The sequence below is a fragment of the Rattus norvegicus genome, chromosome 10 (assembly GCF_021556685.1).
Source record: "Rattus norvegicus strain SHRSP/BbbUtx chromosome 10, alternate assembly SHRSP_T2T, whole genome shotgun sequence".
Lineage (NCBI taxonomy): Eukaryota > Metazoa > Chordata > Mammalia > Rodentia > Muridae > Rattus > Rattus norvegicus.
Window position 1 is genome coordinate 89090239 of NC_141543.1, and position 27018 is coordinate 89117256.

Below are 27018 nucleotides of genomic sequence, written 5' to 3' on the forward strand. Positions count from 1 at the left end.
TCAGTCTTCACGTGAAGAAAGCAGTAGAGCTTCAAAGTGGCCGTGACAATGATAGCTTAGGATGAAGCGTAATTTACTACCTAGGGCAAGGTTGTGATACAGCTTACTGCTTAGGGCACCCCACTGAGTCATAATGGGCAATGCTCAATGAGTGAATAAAATGGAGAGCGATGGCACATGCCTGTGATTCCAGAACTCAGAAATTCAAGGTCATCTTAGCTACGTATTGACTTTGTGGCCAGCCTGGGCTATCTGAAACCATGTCTCAAAGATGGAAACCAAACAAAAATGTATGTACTTTAATACTTACTTTTTAAATACAATTTTCTGTATATCTCAGCTCTTGGCAGTGTCTGTCTGTCTGCCTCTCTGTGTGTGTATGTATGTGTGTGTATGAGAGAGACAGACAGACAGAAGTGGGGCTTTGAGTCAAGTGTAATGCTAATAAATAACTCACTAGAGAAAAAGTTCTTACTTACCAAAGCCAAAAAGACTATGAGCCTTGCCAGCTCGATGGCTCGCCCGTTTACAGCTTTACTAGCCATGAAAGTGAAGCAGATGTTGTTCCCGCTCAGGATCAGGAGGCGTGCATTGTTCTCCAGAAGCCACTCCCGGGGAACCACTTTTATTAGAAGAAGAGCAGTCATTTAATGAGAAATTATATAATTGCTGTAGTAAACATCTTTAAACACATTCAATATTATATTAGTTTATTGGAAATGTAATTAGTGCCAAGGGAAAGACTCAGAAATAATGTTTTAAGGTTTTTCTTTTTTTTTCAAACAGGGTTTGTTTATGTAGCCCTGGCTGTTCTGGAACTCAGTCTGTAGACCAGGCTGACCTTAGAGACTGGCCTGCCTCTGCCTTCTGAGTGCTGGGGTTTGAGGATGGCACCGTGCCTAGCATGTTTTAGCTTTTCAATTTCAGCATTCAACCAGAGAGAGCGGTCACCTGCATGCCACAGTGCTTTTAGTCAAGAAGTTCTTTTTTTTTTTTTTTCAAAGATTTATTTTATTATATATAAGTACACTGTAGCTGTCTTCAGACACACCAGAAGAGGGCATCGGATCTCTTTACAGATGGTTGTGAGCCACCATGTGGTTGCTGGGAATTGAACTCATGACCTCTGGAAGAGCAGTCGGGTGCTCTTAACCGCTGAGCCATCTCTCCAGCCCCCATAGTCAAGAAGTTCTTGTACAAGTAACACATCGGCAGGCAGTGTGCATCATATGTAGGAGGAAAGCCCTGCACACCTCGGAGTCTGTTTCCCTCTCTCCTGTCCATCAGCAGAGGGATTTCTTTTTATATCATCTAGAAGGGTGTGTATGTGGACCTGTAAAATGAGGGTAAGTAAACTCATTGAGCTGTGAAGTGATCCAGTAATACAAATCCATAAAACTGGACGTTGATTCCTTGCTATGGAACTGTTGGCTACTGAAGGGTGCTGAGGGGGTGGGGGCCATTGTAGGGGCTGTGTACCTACTGGCGAGTCACTAGGCTCCAAGGGACAGATCCATACCCATGCTCATGTGGACAGCCCTGGCTAAACTTAGTGGGTCCCAAAACAGAACAAAAAGATGATGGAGAGAAAGTCTTAAGAGGGAGGAGGGGACGTTTAAGGGAGGAGTTTAAGGGAGGAGCTATGAGAGGGTGAAGTCTTAAGAGGGAGGAGGGGACGTTTAAGGGAGGAGTTTGTGGGAGGAGCTATGAGAGGGTGAAGCACAGGAGCAATCAGAATGCAGTGTATACACGGACGGATTGTCAAAGAACAAGCTTAATGTAAACATTGGAAAGTAAGATAAACACATTCTTATACCACAGTATTTACATATTCCACATGCATACACACACACCAAACAACCAAAACAACAAACAACAAAACAAAAAAAAACAAAAAAACAAAAAGCATAATACAAAACTAAAAATGTTTTGGAGCTGTAACAAAACAAATTTAAAACTATATATTGAGCAATTCTTAACTTCTTATTTTTAATAATTCACTTAATTTAATGTGCACTGGTAGTTTTGTCTGCATTCTTGTCTGTGTGGGGGTGTTAAATCTCAGACAGTTGTGAGCTGCCATGTTGGTGCTGGGAATTGAACCTCAGTTCTCTGGAAGAGCAGCCAGTGCTCTTAACCACCGAGCCATCTCTCCAGCCCCACAGTTAGTAGTTAGAGAATTGTCTGTATAACTTTATGTTTGTATTATAATAATAAATTTCTATTATTCCATATTAGTAATTACATACTTTACCTGACAGCTCATCTACAAGACTGATGACATCATCTGCTGTCCAGCCTTTGGCACCTGTGTCATACAGTAACTTAATGGCATTAGCCAAACCTTTCAGACTGGACTCATCTGTAGGCCCTTCTATCATTTCCTGCCAAATCACCTGCCCTGGATTGAAACAAAAGGTAGAATATAATCAAATAGACGGTTTTGTGATAAAGACTTCAGGAATTGTTTAGAATGAAAAGGACTATACAATCCTGTTACTTATATAAAATGTCAATTCTGATAGCATTATAGATTTCTAATTAGTTGTGCTGAAACACAGCAACAGTACTTAAACCAAGAAACTAAAGTAGTTTGACATGGAGAACAATGCTTTTTTTTTTTTTAATTTGAGTACACACTAGCTGTCTTCAGACGCACCAGAAGAGGTCATCAGATCCCATTACAGATGGTCATGAGCCACCATGTGGTTGCTGGGAATTGAACTCAGGTCCTCTGGAAGAGCAGTCAGTGCTCTTAACCACTGAGCCATGTCTCCAGCCCGAGAACAATGCTTTTATAACTCCTCTGAGGAGCTTGTGCTGACCAGGCTAACAGGCCTGCCTTCCTTTGGACAACTCTTCATTGAGAAACCCACACCCATGTTGCCATGTTACTTTTTTTTAAAGTCTCTGCTTCAGCCTCCTTGTTGGGGGATGGTTTTGTGCACTGTGTATTCAGATGCTGATTACTGTGCCCAGTCAGGCTGCTGGTGCTGCCAAGCATCTCTTGTCTCAGTGTTGTGTAAAAATTGTTTCCCAGACAGAGCTGGAGAGATGGCTCAGTGATTGAGAGCACTGGCTGATCTTCCAGAGGTCCTAAGTTCAATTCCCACCAACCACATGGTGGCTCACAACCATCTGTAATGAAATATGATGCCCTCCCTCTTCTGGTGTTCATGAAGAGAGCTACAGTATATCTTATACATAAAATAAATTTTTTTTTTTTTGGTTCTTTTTTCGGAGCTGGGGACCGAACCCAGGGCCTTGTGCTTCCTAGGCAAGCGCTCTACCACTGAGCTAAATCCCCAGCCCCCCTAAAATAAATTTTAAAAGTTGTTTTCCATCACCTCTGATTGATTAATAAAGATCTGATCAGCTACAAGCTGGGCAGAGGAAAAGAGATGAGACTTCCAATCCTGGAAAGGATCTCTGGTGGGAATCAGAGAAAGACAGGGAATGTAGTACCTGTCAATAAAATCTAATGGCAAATAATCTGAGGCAGGAATAAAAGATCTTCCGGCAGGGAGAGAGCCACTTCCAGCAGAGAGAGAAAGAATTTGGTGGTGATACAGAGGAGACTGACTAAAGAAGTAGAGGAGAGGAAGGAACCAGCCACATAGCTGAAATCAGATTAGAATAAATGGGATATTAAGTTTAGAGTCAGTTGGAGAATGAGTCTAGCTTATGGCCCAGACATTTGTTAGTGATATAAGTCTCTGAGTTTTGTTTGGGAACAGGGCCATGGGAGAGAAGCCCACAGATATAAATGGTGCCCAATATGCTCTACCAACTGAGCTGGCGGGGCAGGATGCTGGGTTACGAGTACATACTGTGTTTGAAGATGCCTTAGAGCAATGACATACAATAGCTTGTGCATTTCATTTTGTGGAGTTAGAAATTTTAAAGTATGTACATATGTTAACACATCACTCTAATGACACACATTCAGAATTCCAAGGATGATTCTGAGACTGCACATTTATTAAAGATGGTGGCTATCTTGGAGATGACTTTGCAGATTAAAGCTGATGATACTCCAAGATGTGTACAATAATATTTTAGACATTATGGCATGGGACATGTTACTGGCATATCTCACAATCCTACAGGACAAGCAATGGGAGAGAGATCTAACAGGGCTTTGAAGGAAATGCTCATAGAACAGAAGGGGATATGGGATCTCCCAGAGATAGATTACATAATGCTTTACTAACTTTAAATTTTTAAAGTGCTAATGAGTAAAAAATAACACCTGCTGAGAGACATTGGATTATGGAAAAAAAAAAACTTCTAAATTAGAACACTATCCGTTTTAATGATGTGCTGAGGCAGGAAATGTGTTGCTCTGGGGAAGAAGTTTTATCTGTTTCAACAGGAGAAGAATGGATCCCATTCAAATTAAAAAAGATTCAGGGGAGACCGCCTGAATATCTAGGCTGTACGCATAAAGAAAGAAAGTAAGAAGAACAAAAATCCGGTAAAGTATATGCTGATCCCTTTACATAGGGAAAGCTCTAAAAATGGCCAAGACATGAATGTCTCCATCCAGGACTTAAGCTAAGCATAGATAACAAATCTTATGGAGTACAAAGTCCTCAGGATTTATCATGCCATATTTTCATATGACATGGATGAAAACTTATATTACAGTTTGGTTATACAGTCTAAACTAACATATAAAGACAGATGCCTCACCTGCTCAAAGAACAGAGAGTCATCTGCAGATGAACTGTGCACACTGCATATTCTATACATGTGTTGATGCAGAAGTGTACATTACCTTCGAAAGTTTCTATGTTCACAGAGGAACACGACCAGACACCAGTGAAGTTAAAGCAGGCCTGACAAGACTCAAGAAGGCGCTGAGACATACTTATTCCAGCATCCTGCTTGATCCAGCCTCAGACTGCCTCAGTAGCTTCATCAAACTTGCTTTCAGGAGAGCTTCAAAATGGTAGATCCCATTTGTTCTAGTCTCTCAGATTATTCCAGTCAGGACTTTAGTTAAGCCCTGCACTTTTATATAACACAGAGACTGGACAACAAATGTTACATCTAGATTTCTCTTTCTTTCTTTTCTTTTTTTTTTTTTAAGATTTATTCATTTATTATATATAAGTACACTGTAGCTGTCTTCAGATACACCAGAAGAGGGCATCGGATCTCTTTACAAATGGTTGTGAGCCACCATGTGGGTGCTGGGAATTGAACTCAGGACCTCTGGAAGAGTAGTTGGGTGCTCTTAACCGCTGAGCCATCTCTCCAGCCCCTTCTTTTTTTTTTTTTTAAGATTTATTTTATTTATATGAGTACGCTGTAACTGTTTTCAGACACACAAAAGAGGGCATCAGATCCCATTACAGATGGCTGTGAACCACCATGTGGTTGCTGGGAATTGAACTCAGGACCTCTGGAAGAGCAGTCAGTGCCCTTAACCACTGAGCTATTTCTCCATCCCTACAACTAGATTTCTTAAGACTGATCAATATCCTATTTTTAGGGTCCCCAAAAGAGAGGTCACCCCCCCCCCCAGACAGCAGGGAGTAATTTTAAGAGAATGACACTCCATTTCCAAAAATGGGATAAGTGGTTTTCGGTCGTGTAGTGGATGATGGATGTCTATCATCGTTTTTGGCGGGTTAATCACAAGTTATTAATGGTCTTGGTCAGGGATGATACAAAATACAAGAGGTTCGATTCAGGGATTTCTCTTTTTCTTTCCTCCATTCTTCTTTCTCTCCTTGCTAGTATTAGTGGGAAAAAAGAGTGAGAAAGGATAAAAAGAAAAAAGGGGGATATAGGAATGATAGGATTAAACAATAGATTATTGAATCTACTTTTAAACTAAAAAACAATAACAAGCTAAATATTTTACACTTGTATGGATTAATTTAAGGTAATTTTTGCTGTAACATACTGTATATATGTTTCAACTTTTGTATTAGGTATTATAGCTATGCAACTTATTTAAAAATGCAATGTGATATTCTAGTCCTTTTGAAAGTTGCTATTACAAACTGTTTAGAGTAATTAAGAAAAGCAAGTTAGTAGTTAGTCAATAACTTATGTTCAGGGCTGGAAAGATGGCTCAGTGGTTGGGAGCACTAACTGCTCTTCCAGAGAGGTCCTGAGTTCAATTCCCAGCAACCACATGGTGGCTCACAACCATCTGTAGTGAGATCTGATGCCCTCTTCTGGTGTGTCTGAAGACAGCTACAGTATACTTATATATAAAATAAATAATTAAAAAAATTTATGTTCATGTTAGGTACTAGTACAGTTAGATACAGAAATATGTTTCTTAGGTTGAAGAGACAGTAAATAGCTAGAAACAAACAACGTGCCTATTCAGTTATACTATACATAGATGGTCTTCAAAAACTTCAGAGGTATACAGAATGTGGCATTTAAAGATGTTTTGTTAGTAAAAGGCTTTTTAGACAGCAAGAGTTCTCAGCTCCTGGCAGCACCCCATTCCACTTCAAAGATGATGAGCATCAGAGAACCTTTGGATGGAGTTTTCTCCTGTGTGGCAAGCTAGCCATTAGGCAAGAAACTTCCCTTCCCTCAACTAATGATAGCATACTGTTCAAGCTATGGACAACAGGACACAGAAGTCTGTTGTCACGTTTGTAAGGACAAGGTGAGCAGGTCCTTCATCATTCCTGCTTCATAGAAAAGTCTGTTATATACTGGGCCAGAAGGTCAAAGATGATGCTCCAACATTGCAAAGGAACCTTGGATAACTGTGTAGGCAGCCAACTGCCTCTGTCTATAGTTTTGAAAGCTGCTTGCTCTGCACACTTCCTGTTTTTCTCAGTTAATACTTTTATCCTTCTCAGGTCTCTGATGGGGTTAAAGACTAGATAGTTATAGACTCACAGTTAAACTTAAGTTGTTTAACATTAAAAAATATGTGTTTTAAAGCCTAAAAGGATATTCATAGGCTGATACAGGCAAATTAATGAAGTAGAGAACTCTGAACTTACCAAGAAAGGATAAGTAGAGTACTTTCTCCAAGGCTGCCAAATACAAATGAACTAGACTTGTGAATGTAATTTTTACCTGAGAGTTTTCACAACTATTCTTATTGTACATAGTTTAATAATATAAAAGAATGAGCTTTTATTGGACTAAAAGGGAGAGACATAAGAAGATGGTTTTACATACTGTGTATTCAGAAGCTGATTACTCTGCCCAGACATCTGGTTGCAGTCTGGATGTTGGCACTGTCAATCAACTCCTGAATCACCTCTATTGGTTAATAAAGACCTGATCAGCTAAGCCAGCCCAGAGAGGAGGAGGTGGGACTTCGGATCCCAGAGATGGTCTTTGGTGGGGACCAAAGAGACACAGGGAGATTTGTCATGAGCGATTAACCATGAGCAGGTGGCCAGGACAATTGCCATGAGGACGCCCATGGAGTAGGAGCAGCCAGGCAAGACTAAGTTGGCAAGTAATGGGGCACTTGGCTGGGTAGTGGACAGCAATATACAGGTTATAATAGGGTTATAATATGAGTATCTGTCCAGTTACAGTGCTGAAGCTTATAGTAAATATAAGGTCTCCATGACTTTATTTGGGAGCTAGAGTGGGAATAGAAATGGCAGAATTACTTCTATATATATTAACATATCTTTTTAATTTAACTTTTTTGGTCCTGAGGACTATAGAAATTTTGTTTGTATGTTTGTGATATACACTATTACATATGTATGACTGTTTCCCTGCATATATATCTGTGTACTATATGCATGCCTGGTACCACAGAAGTCAGAAGGATCCCCTGGGATAGGAGTTATAGGTGGTTGTGAGCCATCATGTGGGTGCTAGGAAACAAACCTAGGTCTTCTCAAAGAGCATCCAGTGCTCTTTTTTTTTTTTTCCTTTTCTTTCTTTTTTTTTTTTTTTCCGGGGCTGGGGATTGAACCCAGGACCTTGCGCTTCCTAGACAAGCGCTCTACCACTGAGCCAAATCCCCAACCCCGTATCCAGTGCTCTTGATCACTGAGCCATCTCTCCAGTCCTCCACATTAACATATCTTTGTTGGGCTGGAGAGATGGCTCAGTGGTTAAGAGCACCAACTGCTCTTCCAGAGGTCCTGAGTTCAAATCCCAGCAACCACATGGTGGCTCACCACCATCCATAATGAGATCTGATACCCTCTTTTGTTGTGTCTGAAGATAGCTACAGTGTACTTATATATAATAGATAAATCTTAAAAAAAAACCCCATATCTTTATTAAGTCACAACTTTGCTTCATACAAAAGAATAGAGATTTTATCTACTTACTATTTATTTTATCCTTTTTATGTGTGAGTATGCATGCATGTGGAAGCCAGGGGTCATTCCTTAGGACTCATCCACTTTAATTAGCTCCACAGTATAAAGGGAGAAGTGATTCCTGCAGGTTGTCCTATGACCTATGACCTCCACAAACACACCATGTTACATGCAGGCACACACACACACACACACACACACACACACACACACACACAAAATCAATCAATCAATCAAACAATGTATGTTTGTCTGTTTCTGTATTTATTTTTGAGGCAGAGTCTTATGTATTTCTGACTGGTCTAGAACTCAATACATTGTCAGAATACAGTCCAAGAACTGGAGTCCTGTGAGAATTCTGAGTGCTTGTCAAAAAACTCCAAGAAAACAGGGCAAGAGTCTTGTGACCTCAGTTTCTTCAAAAACACAAAATAGTTCTTGGAATGTGTTTTCCTGCTCCTCCCAGGTGACTCAGGTAAGAGTTACTTCAGATTACTCATTACAATCGCCCTTGTTGTTGTTTATTTGCCTCTATAATTGGACACTTTACTCATGTGACTCTTCTTTACCCTCAGAGTTATAAATTATCTGGTGCTCTGAATAAAGTTGGCTATTGCAAGACACTATTGTATGAATCTGCCTAGCTTTCAGGCTCCATTTTTCTTGGTCCCACTGCCTCTAGAGCAGTAAACAGCTATGTAGATCAGCCTGGCCTTGAACTCACAGAGCTCTACTACCTCTTGTACACCAACCAGTAAAGATGGATTGGGTTTTTGTTTTGGTTTTGGTTTTGGTTTGGTTTTTTGTTTTTGGTGGTGGTAGGGGTTGTTTGTTTAATTTTGGTTTTTCAAGACAGGGGTTCTTTAAGTTGCCCTGGCTGTCTTGGAATTCACTCTGTAGACCAGACTGGCCTTGAACTCAAGTAGATCCATCTGCCTCTGACTCCCAAGTGCTGGGACTAAAGACGTGGTCATCCTGCTTCGTACCAGTAAAATTTTTAAAAAGCCTATCTAAAGAAAAATTAATTAGCCAGGTATGTAACACACATCCATGAAAAATAATGGTGCTTACCATCATGAGGAGATGTTGGTCCAAAGATAATATATAGCAATCTTGCCTGATTCACCATTGGCCACGGCTTTAATATTCGAGTTAACCAAAATGCAGAATCACTCCGATGCGTCCAGTGATCAAGTAGGACATTCCGGCAGAACAATCTAACCCTTAACTCCAGTTTTCGAGCACTTCCTATGAAGAAAAAGGAGTTATAAATCATTCTTTTAAGAACGGTAAGTTACATACTGGACTGTGGTTAAAAGAGAGATCATAAGGGGTTGGGGATTTAGCTCAGTGGTAGAGCGCTTGCCTAGCAAGCACAAGGCCCTGGGTTCAGTCCCCAGCTCCAAAAAAAAAAAGAAAAGAAAAGAAAAAAAAAAGTAAAAAGAGAGATCATGGTTCAGTCCCCAGCTCCGAAAAAAAGAACCAAAAAAAAAAAAGAGAGATCATAAGCTGAGTGCATGAACAGGGAGTCACCAAGAAGTCAAAGGTCCTCTACCTTTAGAGTTTGATTATCTTCTTATGTTTCCTTTCTTTTTTTTTTTTTTTTGGTTCTTTTTTTTCGGAGCTGGGGACCGAACCCAGGGCCTTGCGCTTCCTAGGTAAGCGCTCTACCACTGAGCTAAATCCCCAGCCTCTTATGTTTCCTTTCTTTATCTTCAACAATTTGAGTAATGGGTAAATCGAAATCCATGCTCAATTTGACCAGAATCTTATATAGTTTTAGATTTATTTATTCAGATTGGTCTTACATATCCCAGACTGACTTTGAACTCCTTATGTGGTCAATACTGACCTTAAACTTCAGATCCCCCTGCTTCCATGTCCTAAACACTGAAGTTACAGGTCTGTCACTGCACCCAATTTATGTGACGGCAGGTACTCTTGCCAAACTGAACTGCATCCTTGCCAGATTTTAGTTTTAAAGGGAAATAATGCAAAGAAAAACCAGATGTGCATCATCAATACAGTTGTACTAAAAGTGTTATTCTTTCTTCCATAAAAATTTTAAGAAGTTATATGATTTATTTATATTTTGGCTTAATAATTTTTCTTTTTTTTTATTAACTTGAGTATTTCTTTTTTTATTTTATTTTATTTTTTTTTTTATTAACTTGAGTATTTCTTATATACATTTCAAGTGTTATTCCCTTTCCCGGTTTCCGGGCAAACATCCCCCTCCCCCCTCCCCTTCCTTATGGGTGTTCCCCTCCCAACCCTCCCCCCATTGCCGCCCTCCCCCCATAGTCTAGTTCACTGGGGGTTCAGTCTTAGCAGGACCCAGGGCTTCCCCTTCCACTGGTGCTCTTACTAGGATATTCATTGCTACCTATGGGGTCAGGCTTAATAATTTTTCAATGGTACTTATTTTTATTTTGTGTATATGGGTGTTTTGACTGCATATATGTTATATTTTTAAATTCTCTGTATGTGCCATGGCACCTATATGGAAGTCAGTTCTTTCCTCTCTCCCATGCAGATCCTGGGGATTCTAATTAGGTTCAAATACCTTTACCTGCCAAGTCCCACAATTTTAATTTTCTGAGACTGGATTCTATATAGCCCAGAATTCTTTATATAGATATTTTATACATAGCTGAGACTAGTCTTGAACTCCTAATATTCATGCCTTTTTTTCCATATTCTGGGATCAGAGGTATGAGCTAGGCCTGATTTTATTTATTTATTTACTTACTTATTTTTCCACACAGGGTTTCTTGGATCCCAGGCTGGTCTTGCCTGTGATATAGTATAGAGCCAAGGATGACTTTGAGTTGCTTATCCTTCTGGTTCCAACTCTAAAGAGCTGGGATGACACTCAGGTGCCACCATATCAATTTCATTCAGTGTTGGAACATGCAGGGAAAGCAATGAACCACCATCTAACCTACCCCTCCAGATCCCAAATTAAGTATTAAAGCATGAAAGAGAAAGATGGTATTTCAGGAAAATGAGAAAATGGGAAAAGGTTCCCAGTAGGATACAACTGCATAAAGAACATTGGAAACTCAGTGAGTAAAGAACGGTATGCTGAAGTCAAACTAGCACAGTGGGTAGCACACTTGCTTATTTACTTACCTATTTACTTAGGACCCACCTTCTCTTTATGATCCCTGGCTGTCCTGGAACTCAGTATGTAGACCAACCTGGCCCCAAATTCAGACGTTTACTGTCTCTACCTCAAGCCTGGGATTAAGGGTGTGCCACCATGGCCATCAGGCAAAGAGTTTGAAATGTAGGTAGGGACCAGAACCTGAAGGCTAATTTATGTAGCTTAGATTTTATTTTGAATATGTTAGGTTAAAAAGCTAACAAAAGTTTCTCATCAGAAGAAAGACATTTAAATTGTTATCAGCCATTGGGTTTCTAAGTCTGCCTGGCCTACATATAAAGCTGGAGTCAGGTCTGCGCTAGACAGTGAGCCTCTTGCTGCTAGGTGTAGCTCAGTGTAGAGCCTACTACACTCACTACCCCCCCAGCTCAACCTTCAGCAGCCCCTTGCCCAAAAGGAAAGAAACACGAGACTCTACCTAAGCAAGGACATAACTAAATCTGCCCTTTTATCTGTAAGTTTTTTACAGTGAAATGTTTGGATTTGGCAGAAAATCAGTATACAAATCAAGTAGCTTAGTCTAAGCCTTACAACTTTCTGTTTGCTTTGAGATTTATAAAATAAATAAACATTATAAATGTCGAGTTTCTTGTTTATAAATTCCAATCATTTTCCCCAGAAGAATTATCTTGGATTTAGGGTCCGTCCCCGTCCCTTCTGTGTTAGTCAATGTTCTCCAAGGAAACAACCAATAGGAAGCAGATCGCACCTACATGGCATTCCAGTTCAGTTGGCACTGGAGCTGGAGCCCACTGTTAGCTGAGCCCAGCCCAGCCCTTCCACACTTGTTTACCTTTGACCTCTACCTCCTCTTAACATTTCATCTGTACACAGTAGAATCTCTCAACTGAAAGTCTTTACCTGGTTTGTTACAGACAACAGTCTGCATCTTTCGGGAGAGATTAGTCTGCTCACATAAGAAGTTATACACACGATGACATTCAAGTTCATCCCAGCCTGCGGTTAAAGTCTGAAGAAATAGAAGAAACAGTGTACAAGTTCAGACACAAATTGGAAGGCTAAGCCACTACTTCCTAATCTGAATAAGCTGATGTTAGAGTCTAGGTGATGTTTACCCTTTCTGGAGTTATTCAAATTCACAAGAAATTTACATGGTTACAACCTAAAAATTCTCCAAAAATCTTTCTTTTTGGTTGGGAAGAAAGTATCTTTTAAGAGAACTTTTTTTTTCTTTTAAGTTTTTTAAGATAGGGTTTCTCTATGTAGTCCTAGCTGTCGTGGAACTCACTCTGTAGACCAGACTGGCCTTGAACTCAAACACCTACTTTCCTTTGCCTCCCAAGTGCTGGAATTATGTGCCACCACCACCCAGCAAATTTTAAGTTTTTTATGTTTTTATTCCTATTTATATTTATGCGTCTCTGTGAGGTTATGCTACATGAGCGTAGATACTCGTGGGAGCCAGAAGAGTTGGAACTACAGGCAATTTTGAGCTGCCCTGATGTGGTGCTGGGAACCAAATTTTGGAGTTCTACGAGAGCATCAAGTACTCCTAACTGAAGAACCGTTTCTACAGCCTTCTAACTCACCCTACATCTGCCTGCATTAAGCTTGAGTAATGAGACTGCAGTGACTTAGTTTTTAAACTTAAACTAAATTAAATCAATTATTAATTTCTTTTTGTGTACGTGTATGTAAGAATGTATGCAACCATGGAGACCACACACACACAGGAGGAGGCTGGGTTTCCTCTCCTACATGCTCCTTATTCCTTTGGACACTATCTCATCAAACTCAGAATTTGTATTTTGGGCTATGCCCCATGGATAGGGTTACAGACCATCAAGGCAATGGAAACTTCTTACTTGTGGGCTGGAGGTTTGAATGTAGCCTTACATAACAAATAATCCTACCTCCTGGACCATGTTTTCAGCTTCTGTAGCTTAGTTGTTTGTTTGTTTGATTGGCTGGTTTTTTGGTTTTTTGGGAGGGGTTTTCCAACCGAAGTCAGAAAACCTGCTAGACAGATTCTAAAGGAGCTGGAACACTTGTAGCTTAGTTGTAGAGAGAACTTCTCAGACCCTTACACCTGCCATTTGATATTGTTTACAAATAATAATGATCCCATTTAACATGAGAATTGTGCTTGCTTATGACTTGTTGCTTTTAATAATGAGACAGATCTCACTATGTAACCCTGGTTGGCCTAGAAGTCATTAGGTAGACCAGGATGGCCTCTAACTCAAAATTAGCCTCTGTCTTTGCCTCCAGAGCACTGGGATTAAAGGTGTATGACACCATTCTTGGCCCCACATATAAATCCTTAAAATATTTAACTGGATTTTACAGGTTTAAAAAATAATCTTTTGGGACAGTGAGATGACTCAGCAGGTAAAGGGTTAAAATCTAAGCTACAGGAAAAGGAACACTGGCTCCCTAAGTTGTCCCTCTGACACTTACACATACATGCATTCATACATGTATGTGTGCCTGGTACCCAAGGAGGTCAGAAGAGGGCTGAAAGGCCTCCTACAATTGGAGCTGGGGTAATTGTGAGCCAGCATAGGCATGCGCTAGAAATTGAACCTGGGTCCCCTGGAAGAGCAGCCAGTCCCTCTTACTGCTGAGCCATCTCTCCAGACCCACGCACATTTAAAAGGAAATTAATCAGGCAGGTGAGGGTTGTATCCAGCACTTGGGAGGCAGAGGTAGGTGATCCTTTGAGTGTGAGGCCAACTTGATCTAAAGAGCCAGTTCCAGGATTACCAGGGCTAACAGAGAAATCCTGTGTAGAAAAGCCAAAACAAATAATCTTCAATCCCAGCACCCTACAATTTAACATTATTCCTTCTAGAATAAGAGAGATTGCTAAGCACTGATTATTTCTGGTGAAAAGAAATCAGTAGACAGGAGACAGCTCTGGGAGGGAGGCATTTTACTTTATATCTTTTGTTCCTTTTGAATTATACATGAATCCATATTTTAATACTTAAGCCAAAAATAGAAAATACAAAACCAATAGGAAAAAGTAGAAATCTGCCATGGAAGAGTGTTAGTAGGAAGTCCTAGAATCTGGGTGCGTAGGAGCTGGTGGCTGGCGGCCTGGGATACAGCAGAAGACTCTTAGGTAGAGTCCTGAGGTGTGTGCTAAGAGCCTAAGGTGGCAATAAGTTCTAAATTAGATAATTCATGTAGAGGTTTTAGGATGGTGTCTGTCACATAGTATAAGGCTTAACAAATGACACTTTTTATTTTTATGAGTAAATATTTTCATTTTTATGAGTAAATATTTTTAAATAATAAATTGATTTCTAAAGTCACATTTCAGAAAACTAGTCCATAAATTTAAATTCGAAATACTTATAAAAAAGTTAGGTGTAGTGGTATAGTCCTTTAATCCCAGCACTTAGGACACAGGAACAGCTGAGTTCAAGGCCATCTTGGTTTACAAAATGAGAGCTACATAGTGACTCAAAAAAGCAAAACAAAAAACAAACAAAAAATTATATAAACACATATACCACCTTTAGTCTCTCTCTTTTTTTTTTAAAGATTTATTTATTCATTTATTACATATAAGTACAGACACACCAGAAGAGGGCATTGGATCCCATTACAGATGGTTGTGAGCCACCATGTGGTTGCTGGGGATTGAACTCAGGACCTCTGGAAGAGCAGTCGGTGCTCTTAACTGCTGAGCCATCTCTCCAGCCCACCACCTTTAGTCTCTTAAACTGGCTATGGGTTGGGTTCAGCTCAGTGGTAGAGTGCTTACCCAGTATCCCTAAGAACCTAGGTTTAATCCCCATGTCACAAAAATCAAACAAAAAAAGTTTTAGTACACTTGTGTAGAGCAAATAAATGCTAAGCAGTTCTCACCAGTTACAAAACCAAAGATACCCTTAACAAATGTAACAGTGTTACTTGTCTTTAAGATTATTATACCTTCTCTAACTCACACAGGGATCCCAATGCTCTATTTGTTAACAGTTCAAAGTCATTCCTTTCATTCTTTCATTAAACACTGTACCTGTAAAAACATGCCATAACATGATAATCCTAAACACTGCAGAGGAGCTGAGCAGCCACTGAACTTGAAGCAGGGAACCTGTAAAGAGAGCAACTGTCAGTAGACTATACAAAGCTGCCCCGAGGCAGGGCTTGTCTGGGTAACCCTGCTGTCCAGACTGGCCTCAAATTCAGAGATCCACTTGCCTCTACCTCCCTCTCTGAGATTAATGGCATGTACTACCTTGCCTGGCTACTGGAGATATCTTGAAACAGAGTGTAGCCCTTTTCTTTCTTTCTTTCTTCTTTTTTTAAAGTGAAGTGGTTTGGTTCCCACTGACTTGGCTTGGAGCACCCCCCACCCCCAATGACTGTGTGTTCAGCCTACCAAGGGTGTAGGGGAGGAGCTAAAGACTTTTTTTAAAAAGAGAGATTGAAGGGGTTGGGGATTTAGCTCAGTGGTAGAGCGCTTACCTAGGAAGCGCAAGGCCCTGGGTTTGGTCCCCAGCTCCGGAAAAAAAAAAGAACCAAAAAAAAAGAGAGAGAGATTGATTGATTTATATTCGTCCACTGTTGCTGACTTCAGACGCACCAGAAGAGGGCATCAGATCCCATTACAGATGGTTGTGAGCCACCATGTGGTTGCTGGGAATTGAACTCAGGACCTCTGGAAGAGCAGTCAGTGCTCTTAACCACTGAGCCATCTCTCCAGTCCGAGAGTAGCTCTCATTAAAGAAAAACTGTGCTGGAGGGATGGCTCCAAAGTTAAAAGCACTGGCAGAGGGAATTGAGTTCAATTCCCAGCACCCAGCTGATGGCTCACAACCATGTATGACTGTAGTCCCATGGGATCCATGTAGTAGGCAGATAGATAAAGCATCCACATACATAAGATGCATCTTTTATAGCCCGGCATGGCCCACATGCACTTAATCTCCAAAATTGGGAGACACAGGCAGTCGGATCTTTGTGGTGAGCTTGAGGCCAGCTTTGTCTACAGAGTGAGTTCTGGGAGAGCCAGGGCTGTTTTACAGAAAAACTGTCTCAAAACACACACGCACACGCGCACACACACACACACACACACTTTTCAACCTGAAGATATAACTCAGTTATTGTTACATAGCATACAAGAAGCCTGAGGTCCCATTTCCAGAATAGCAAAACAAAACAAAAACCCCGTCTCTACTGTTGGTACATTTACATAAAAGATTCTAACATTTAGAAATTATTGTTGTAGTGGTGATGATATTTTGTTTGTTTTGTTTTGTTTTATTGAATTTCATTAGAGTTTAAAAGAAAAACTCCAAGGGCAGGCAAGCTATCAATCTCAGCAGCTGAGGAGGAGGGTGGAGGAGAGGAGAGAAGAGGCCATGTCTTTTAGGCTGCTATGGTGGTTAACTACATGCAGACAAGCACCAAAAGGAGGAGGGAGGAAGCCCAACTGAGGAAAAAGCTAATGAGATTCTGGGAGAAATAAACAGAAGAGGAAAAGCTGCCCCTTTCCAAGTCCTCATCGAGGTTCACAGTGGCTCATGAAGACTGTTTTGTTTATTCTTTGAGACATGGTCTCTTGTAGTCCAGCCTGGCCTTGAATTGATTCCATAGGAGAGATGACTCTGATGCCCTGATCCTCAAGCCTCTGCCTCTTGATTGCTGGGACCACAGACCTGTGCCACTGCCCTGGGTAAGAGCTGCTAGGAATCAAATCAGACTAAGCAGTGATCTATCAACTGAGCCACACCCCTAAGTCATCACTGTAAACAACACTGGCAGCTGTGAAAAAGATGCTGGCTCAGCAGATAAAGTGTTTGTCTCATAAGGCTGAGGATCAGAATTCAATCCTGGAACCATGTGAAGAAAGAGGACAGCCATAAAGTGTACTCTGACCTCCACATGTACACCATGGCATATATACCATCACATGCAAAAATAAGTATTACAAAATACTCATTGCTTTATTATTCTTGTATGGTATAAAATATACTGCACAACCACACATGGTATACAATGTAACACTCATGAAGTATTTTTGTCTAGCATTTCACCTATTTTCTTTTTTTTTTTTCTTTTTTCTTTTTTTCGGAGCTGGGGACCGAACCCAGGGCCTTGCGGTTGCTAGGCAAGCGCTCTACCACTGAGCTAAATCCCCAACCCCTCACCTATTTTCATAGAAGTTGTTTGTGGATAACTAAAATTGTAGACAAAAGAGATAACTGTACTATATTACATCATGTAATCTCCAAGTTATTGGTAAAGTATTATATCATCATTGGCTAACTTTTTGGTACTGATTCATGAAGTCTTATTAGTTATAGGTTTAGGGAGCTAGCCAGTGGTGGCACAAGCTTTTAATCCCACCACTTAGGAGGTAGACAAAGGTGGATCTCTGTGAGTTTGAAGCCATCCCAGTCTAAAGCTTGTTCCAAGACAGACAAGGCTACACAGAGAAGCACTGTCTGAAAGAAAGGAAGAAAGGAAGAAAGGAAGAAAGGAAGAAAGGAAGAAAGGAAGAAAGGAAGAAAGAAAGAAAGAAAGAAAGAAAGAAAGGAAGGAAGGAAGGAAGGTAGGTAGGTAGATAGGTAGATAAACAGATAGATAATTCAGTGGTTAAGAGAGCTTGCTCTTGGGGCTGGAGAGATGGCTCAGTGGTTAAGAGCACTGACTGCTCTTCCAGAGGTCCTGAGTTCAAATCCCAGCAACCACATGGTGGCTCACAACCATCTGTAATGAGATCTGATGCCCTCTTCTGGTGTGTCTGAAGACAGCTACAGTGTACTCATATACATAAAATAAATAAATCTTAAAAAAAAAAAAAGAGAGAGCTTGCTCTTCTTTAGGGAATATAAGTTGGTACCCACATCAAGTGGTTCACAACCACTTATAACTCCAGAGGATCTGACATCTTTTGGCTTCCATGGGCTTCCACAAACAGAAACATACACATACACACAATTGAGAAATAAAATAAATCCTGTCTTTAAAAGATAGGGTTGGGGTTGGAGAGATGACTCAGCAGTTAAGGGCCCTTGCTATTCTTGTAGAGGATCTAGGTTTGACTTCCAGCATGGCTCACTCCTGCCTGTAGATCTGATTCCAGGGAATCTGATGCCTTCTTTTAGCTTCCATGGGCACCAGGCACACATGATACATTGCATACATACAGGCAAACCAGACATACATGCAGGAATTTGAAAAGATAGGCTTATAAAGAATACATGACATTAGTGAAAAGTTATCTTTACTGGAAATTGAGATGGTGCACTAATTCCAGTTTATGACTTACTTCTGAGAGTATCTTCTGAATGTATTTCAGTCTTTCCTTGGTGGGAAGCAGCAAGGTGCATCTTTTAAATAGTAGACCTGAGAAAGGAAGAAAACAAGAAAAAAGTGACAATACAATTTAAACTTATCAACAACACAGTGCAACAGTCCTTGCTAAAAAAAATTAAGTATGCTACACTACTGTATACTATGATACTTTTTTTTTTCTTTTTTCTTTTGGAGCTGAGGACCAAACCCAGGGCCTTGTGCTTGCTAGGCAAGCGCTCTACCACTGAGCTAAATCCCCAACCCCTATGATACCATTTTTACACAAATATTTGGGAGGAACAATAAAAAACATACACTGCATGACAGTCACCAAGTGATGCTGATATCCATCTGGCTTTAGCAAAAGCCAAAAACTTGTGATATAAATAATATAGGACACATGTCAGAGTGACTTAAAAAAGATACAATAATAAGGCATAATAATACATTAGTGAAACTATATCTTACTCTGTAGAAAATACGGTCTAGTATCTCTCGGGATTTAATAGGGAAAACGCTATTAAAATTGTGCCATTTGGAAAGGATAAAAATATTTTGTATGTCTTTCTCAAAATATAAAAATTTGGCTGGGTGTGATAACCTACACTTTAATCCTACCATTTGGGAGGCAGAGGCAGGCAATCTGAGTTGAGGACAGTCTGGTTTCAGGACAGCCAAGGCTACACAAAAAACTGTCTCGAAAGAAAGAAAGAAAAAAAGAAAGGAAGGAAGGAAGGAGGAAAGAGAGAGAAGATTATCAGTGCATACCTTTAATCCCAGCACTCGGAAGGTAGAGACAGATGGATCTCTGTGAGTTTGAGGCCAGCCTGGTGTACATACTAGGTTCCAGGACAGCCAGAAAACAAAAACAAAACAAAAATAAAAAGAATATTTTTATGTCATTATTTACAATTTCAGAGGTTAGAAGTCATTTTTGCTCACAGAAATTATATAGATTGGATTCAATAATTATCTTTCTCTTCAAAACTCATATTTTTCTTTTTCAGACAGGGTTTCTGCTTCTCCTGGACCTAGCTATGCAGACCAGGTTAGCCTTTAACTCATAAAGATCTGCCTGTCTTTGTCTCTGGGTAGTGGGATTAAATGTACCACGTTAGTTTCTATTAAACCTTTATGTGTGTGAGTGTTTTGCCAGCATGAATTATGTACACAGGGTGTAGATCACCTGGAACTGGAGTTACAGATGGCTGTGAACCACTATGTGTGTGCTGGGAATCAAACCCTAGCCTTCTGCAAGAGCAACAAGTGCTCCTAACCACTGAACCATCCCTCCGGCCCCTCAGGGATATTTTATAGAGCTAGCATGTTCATAATGTGTAGGATTCTGTCATGACATTAGAAAAAAGAAAAAAGATATACTTGGTAAGGAAAAGATATACTTGAATATCACTTTCTCCAGTTTTTATTCTTTATATAAGATAATCACCACTTCTCTACATTTAGTCCTTACATAATAAAATGATTATATAATCCTGAAGAATCTATAGAAACCAAGTTTATCTTTAGAAATTGCTGTGTTTGGGTAACACATGACCAGAATTGGGTTTTTAAAGATGAACCCTCCTTATTTTTGCTTATAGGGAGTTATTCTCAGTGTTTGGCTTTAGCCTGAGTTCTGTCCTTCCATGTTTTGGCACTATGTCTCATGTTATATCATAGCTGGGACTGTAAGATAAAACCGCAATACTGGTTGCCTTTTCTACTGCAAACCTCCTATTTTTAAGAGTTTAAGTTTACCATAAAAGCCTTGCATTTGGCTGACTGTTTTTTCTAAACACAGGTACTCTTTTTCAGAGACCAGCTTCATTTAAGTTCTTGAAGTAAAACAATGTCAGATGCAGTATTCTTTCTACATTGGCCATCTGCTTTGTTCAGTAGAAGATGCAAATTAAGATTTATAATGCTCAAAGTTAGGGTTCTCACAAATGTTATTATTTTTTTTTTTAAAGATTCTTTTTTTTTTTTTTTGGTTCTTTTTTTTTTTCGGAGCTGGGGACCGAACCCAGGGCCTTGCGCTTCCTAGGTAAGCGCTCTACCACTGAGCTAAATCCCCAGCCCCCTCACAAATGTTATTTTAATATATAAAAACAAGAACGGATCAGATGGGAATGAAAGCATGGAAGAATGCTAAGTATGTCAAACATTTACTAAGAAACCAACCATAACACAGGTGCCTACAAAAAGTTGATTAGAAAATTAAAGCTAATATATAATCAAACTTTTTTGGAAGATTTGGTGTTAAATCGATTTTTTAATTGAATTGCCCATGTAATTATCATTCTTTTGGTTTTCAGTATGGAACTGAGGATGGACCCAGGGCCTTGTGATTTACTTGTCTGAGCCCACAGCCCAGGCTGCCTCCATGCTCACTATGCAGCAGAGGCTTGCCTTGAGCTCACTCTACTCCCTTCATCTCTCCAGCACTGTGACTAAGAAGCTTGCACCGTAACCTAGGCAAGCGCTCTACCACTGAGTTCTATTCACAGACGATATAATTAGCTTTGATTAACAGCAGAGAATTGATCAGGAAAAAAATCCTTTAGGGCAAACTCAAAAGACAGTAATCAAATACTTGCCAGACTCAGTTACAAGCTTTACCAAATCTATTGATAAATACTGAAACCAACAACACTGTATTCAGACTTTAAAAAGAAATTTAAAAGTCAGGTGTTAGTGGTGCACGACTTTAATCTCAGAATTTAGGAGGCAGAGGGAGGTGAATCTTTGAGTTCAAAGCCAGCCCATTCTACAGAGTGAGTTCCAGGACAGCTAGGGTGACACGGTGAGACTCTGTCTCAAAAAACAAACAAACATAAATAAAAAATTAAAAGCCCTTTTAAAATTTATTTATCCATTTATATGTTTTCCCTGCATTTATCTGGGGCAGTTGGAAGAGGGTGTTGAATGCCCTGGAACTGGAGTTACAGAGGGTTAGGAGTCACCATGTAAGTGCTGGGAACTGAACACAGGTCCTCCAGAAGAACAGTCAGGACTTTTAATCTCTGAGCCTTCTCTCCAACCCTGGACTATTTTCCTTCTTCTTTTCTTCCTTGTTTCCTTTCTGTTTGTTTGTTTGGGTTTTGTGGCATGAGAGATTGAACCTAGGACTTTATCTCAAGTATGCTAGGTCACCCTCTCACAGAGTCTCTAAATTGCTCAGATTGGCTTTGAACTCTACAGCAGAGGCAGGCCTTGAATTTCCAATCCTCTTGCCTTAGCCTCCCGACTAGCTGTTCTTGCAGGCCTAAACCACATGCTGTTTTTGAGGAATTTACATATTACTTTGCTTTTTTAAAAGCTAGGCTTTCCTGTGTTTCTAAAAGACAAGATTCACTCAACTCACTATATCTTTATTGAAATCCCAACAACATCCTGATATTTGGCTGAATTGCCATGTTTTAGTTAATTATATTTTAGGTTCATAGTTAAATTGGTATCATTAGTCAAACTGAAATTAGGATTTTATTTCAGTACTCTAGGGAAAATGAAATCAAGGAATAGAGTAAAAGATACAAACTATTTTATATCAAGGGAAGAAAAATGATACAGTATTTTCTTTGATAACATCAGCTTAGTTACAGCATAATGATTTGTTAGTAAATGTGTAGAGTACTTAAAAAGAAAATCATGGGGGTTGGGGAATTAGCTCAGTGGTAGAGCGCTTGCCTAGGAAGCGCAAGGCCCTGGGTTTGGTCCCCAGCTCCGGAAAAAAAAGAACCCCCCCCCAAAAAAAAAGAAAATCATGGATTCTGATAGGAGAATCCATGATTTTCTTGTAGTGTGTTTAAATGTATACATTTAAGGAATAGATTATGCCTGAAAGGAATATAAGTACAGAATAGATTTAGCTGGATATGGTAGTGCAAACCTTTAATTCCAAAATTCGGGAGACAGAGGCAAGCAAATTGCTGCGAGTTCAAGGTCAGCCTGGTCTAGAGAGTGAGTTTCAGTACAGCAAGGCTACAGACAGAGAAACCCTGTCTCAAAAAACAAAACAAAACAAAACAAAAACCAGTCAACCAAAAACCCTCTAAATCACAAGGAACAGAAGCAAAAGACAGAGAAAAGACATCAATTCCCCCTATCACCTAAACAACAACATCGGTTAGACTATATCTTTGTACACTCATTAGGACAGGCACTTTAAAGATAATTTAATTAGTTAAGGATAGGTATCTGCCCCTTTCCCCAGACAAGGTTTCATGATGGTGGCTATCAACTCACTATGACCACTATGACCACGAAATTCTGATTCTCCTGCCCCCACTTCCAAAGTACTGGGACAACAGGCAAGTGTTACAAACACCCAGTTTATGGGTTGCTAGAAATGAAATGCAGGGGCGCTGGAGAGATGGCTCAGCAGTTAAGAGCATAAAATAAATAAATAAATCTAAAAAGGGGGGGGGAGGAATGCAGGGATTTATGAATGCTAGTACAACCTACTGTGCATTCTCAGTCCTATAAAGGTTTTTTGAGACGGAATCTCATGCCTTTCTTCAGGCTGACCTGGAACTCAGAAACTCACGATGGGGTGGTTATTTATTTATTTATTTATTTATTTATTTATTTATTTATGTATGAGCACACTGTCGCTCTCTTCAGACACACCAGAAGAGGGCATCAGATCCCATTAAAGATGGTTTTGAGTCACCATGTGGTTGCTGGGATTTGAACTCAGGACCTCTGGAAGAGCAGTTAGTGCTCTAACTGCTGAGCCATCTCTCCAGCCTGGGTTTGGTTTTTCAAATGCTAGAATTACAAGTGTGAGCTACCTTGTTCAGCTTTCATCTTTAAAGTATGTAGGAATACTGTTATGGTCTTTGCACTGAAAATAAAAACATAATAGAAAAAAGGGGAAATTTTCCAGGAAACAGTATACAAAACACTAGCCTTACAGAATTATATAATAAAATATAGCTATAAATAGTCTTTATTTGTTCCACTGTGCATTTTATAAATTACCTAGAGCTCTGTAGTGCTCCAATAGAGCAGTCTCTTCTTTTGTGCCAGGCAGATCAAGGTCATGAAAGTTCTGTAGTAAAAGTCTCCTACTTCCAGATGAGGTTGAGATGTAATTAATTATGTGCTGGCTGACTGTTTTGGACACCATACTTAACATGCCAATATCCTTCACTATCAAAAAGAAATAAATGTATATAAAATATGAGTGCAAATTATTTAAATCACTGTTAGCATATCTCATTAACTTATGTTAACTCACCAAAAATACAAATTACTTAAAAGAAAGCACCATGATCAACACAGTATATTAGCTTGTAAACTAACTCATTAGTAACAAACCTAGTGTCAGGTATGTTGGCTCACACCTGCCATGTTAGCACTTGGGATGCTGAGGGAGGCAAATTGCCAGGTGTTTGAAGCCAGTCTGAGCTGTAATTCCAGGATAGCCTGGGCTAAGAGAGAGAGCCTGTTTCAAAAAAATCTTAATATTGTTTTAAATCTAGTTCTTGATAATTAAAAACATGTTGTAAAATAATAAGCCACCATTTTATTACTATTTAGATCATTTAGAGGTGGTAGTATTGGTTTTGGGTTTTGGTAATTTTTTTGTTGTTTTTTTCCTCTGTCCTGGAACTCACTCTGTAGACCAAGTTTGCCTAGGACTCAAGAGATCCACCTGCTTCTGCCTCCCAGTGTTTGTTTTGAAGGCTGTTATTGTTGTTTCAGACTGGGTCTCCCTATGGGTAGTCTTGTCTCTCTTGGAACTTGCTATGTAGACCAGACTGGCCTGGCACAGAAAGAGATATTCCTGCTTCTGCCTCCCAAGTGCTGGAATTAAAGGCAGGTACCACTATACAGAGTTTTTGTTGTGGGGTTGGGGATTTAGCTCAGTGGTAGAGAGCTTGCCTAGAAAGCACAAGGCCCTGGGTTTGGTCCTCAGCTCCGGAAAAGAAAAAAAAGAAAAAAAATTTTTTTTTCTTAGAGGATTATGTCATGTAGCCCAGGCTGGCCTGAGATTTGTAATCTTGCCTTAGCTCCTTGGTGCTAAAACTTCAGGTATATGCTGTATCCAGCCTACAATATCTTTACACAATTTGAACATTAAGGTGGGCAGTACTTAGAGAGTTGCCCAGCCTGCTGCCTCTTGTAGTCTACTAAATAAACTTTTCTGTTGAATAGAGAGACAAAGAGAGGAGAAAGACAGAGGAAGAAGGAGAGTAAGCAAGAATGGAATTTTACACTTAATTTTAGCTAAAAGGTAGAGAAGTTGTTGATAGACCTGTAGAAAATAAACTCAATATAAATGTTATTAATATTCCAGAATGTTATTAACATAGCCAAAATAAAGAGAACAAAATAATACTTGGGGGAAATTATAATATTCTAATATCGTATATAACCTGCTGTTAGCCCCCAAACCTCACCTGACAAGTATCTTAAAATTATGTGTAATATTTCCAATGGTAAGACTTTAAAATTTCCAAGTGTAGATAAGAGCTGAGGATCTGAATCAAGAGTGTTGCAAAAATCGCTGGATTGATGATTCAAACGTCTACATTTTGAGCTGGGTATCAGAGTGAAAGTGGTATTTACTCTAGACGCCATCTTCTCTTATCCCATAAATTTATCCTGGTTAGAAAAATAAAGCACAAGACACAAAGAAAATTAAGGTAATGAAGTTGTTCCTTTGTAAATTAAGTCACACTTTCTGTTCTTTTCTCCCCTCTTGTGTGGCCTACAGCATGCCCCACAAGCACTCCACCAAGTGAGGTATAGGCCCAGCCCAAGGTATACACATTGTCTTCCCACATTACAAAATATTTACTATAATGTCCAATTATGGCATACCCATCTATAGAGTTTCTTCATCATATCAGCATTATTTAAAAAACTTTTAAATCATTGACATCTTTAAGCATCTGATCCTATCTATTCTTAGAATAAAACTCTTAGAAAGAAATTTAAACATTTAAAATTAGGTGTGGAAGCATATCCCAGAGATGGAGGCAGAAGGATCACAAGCTCACAACCAGGCAGGGTTGTTGAGACCCTGGGTGAAAATCTAACAAACTTAAAAGGAAGAAATGAAACATGTAATTGGACAAAATATATTCTAAGAAAAGAAAAAAGCAAAATAGGAAAACCATAAAAGGTTTAATACAGTTTAACTTGTGGGCAGACTTAAAGACTACTATAAAAATAAATCCTTTTGCAACCTGAATTCACTGTCCAATATGAATTTTTGTAAGTATGAAGGAACATGGTAGAGGAGGAAAGAGAAAAAAATTGACACAAAAAGTTAATAAAGCATAAAATATGCTCAATACTCTCATAGGTATGAGAGATGGATTACAGCTCAGTGACAGAGCAATTATGGAGTATTTGAGCCCCTGGGTTTTAACTGCAGTCCTACAAAATTCAAACAACAAACAAAACCCTGAAATATAACATCTGTCATCAGTACATGCTTTCTTTGAGAGAAGGTCTCTCTACTTACCACTGGCTGTTCTGGAACTGTAGATCAGATCACAGAGATCTAACTGCCTTTGCCTCCTGAGTGTTGGGATTTTTTTTTATAGTCTAAAAAAAATCAAAGCATTAATACAGCTTTAAATATTTGTAAGAATATTTTTGACTTTTTATTTCATTAAAAGAAGATACTGACAGGCTTCTGTTACAAACAGTAAAAACAAAGAAAAACAGTTTTAATATTTGAGCAATTTAATTGTATCACCTAATCTAATTTAATAGATTTAAATGTAACAGCTTAATCTAACAGATTAATACTAACTGTTAATACTATTACAAGTTGTGTGCTGAATAATAAAATAAGCAGTGACATTGAAGTTTTGGAAATTTCTATTCATGTCAAATTATTTTTGAAGATTTTGGAATAGAGTTTAACTATTTGGGTCCTGCTTCAATCTTCCAAGTACTGGGATTAAAGGTATATTACCACCTCGCCTCACTTAAAATTAAATTTATACTGTCAAATATGAGGTAAATAGTACATTTCCTTTCTTTCCAGTTTTTGTTAGTAACAGTTACAGATAAGTCATAGCCATGGCTTATAGGGCTTGATTTTACAGTCATTTCCTAAAGGGAATTTGTTAAATATGATATCAAAATCACTGACTATTTGCTTGCACTAAACAATAACACTTTAGAGGCAAAGTAAGCATCACACAGTGACTTTGTATTACTCTACTCTTCTAGTTAGAAAACCATGTTTTGGGGCTGGGGATTTAGCTCAGTGGTAGAGTGCATACTTAGGAAGCGCAAGGCCCTGGGTTCGGTCCC

The 27018-nt window shown here is 39.4% G+C and overlaps 1 protein-coding gene and 1 non-coding gene across 5 annotated transcripts in view; both read right to left on the reverse strand.

Annotated features, from left to right (window-relative positions):
- The window catches only part of Fbxo47 (F-box protein 47), a 35017-nt gene that overhangs the window by 5476 nt on the left and 2523 nt on the right, over positions 1-27018 (reverse strand). For 3 of the 4 annotated variants that reach the window (NM_001436225.1, NM_001436226.1, XM_087573166.1), the window contains 9 exon segments: positions 480-622; positions 2255-2401; positions 9357-9533; positions 12316-12424; positions 15446-15523; positions 18710-18786; positions 23719-23889; positions 25143-25347; positions 26216-26298. In NM_001436225.1, the coding sequence (NP_001423154.1) occupies positions 480-622; positions 2255-2401; positions 9357-9533; positions 12316-12424; positions 15446-15523; positions 18710-18786; positions 23719-23889; positions 25143-25323 (1083 nt within the window). In that variant the 5' untranslated portion in view covers positions 25324-25347; positions 26216-26298. 4 annotated transcript variants of the gene reach the window in all.
- Positions 13404-13465, reverse strand: LOC120095381 (U7 small nuclear RNA). The gene has a single exon (XR_015632449.1). It is a non-coding gene; the product is annotated as a U7 small nuclear RNA (small nuclear RNA).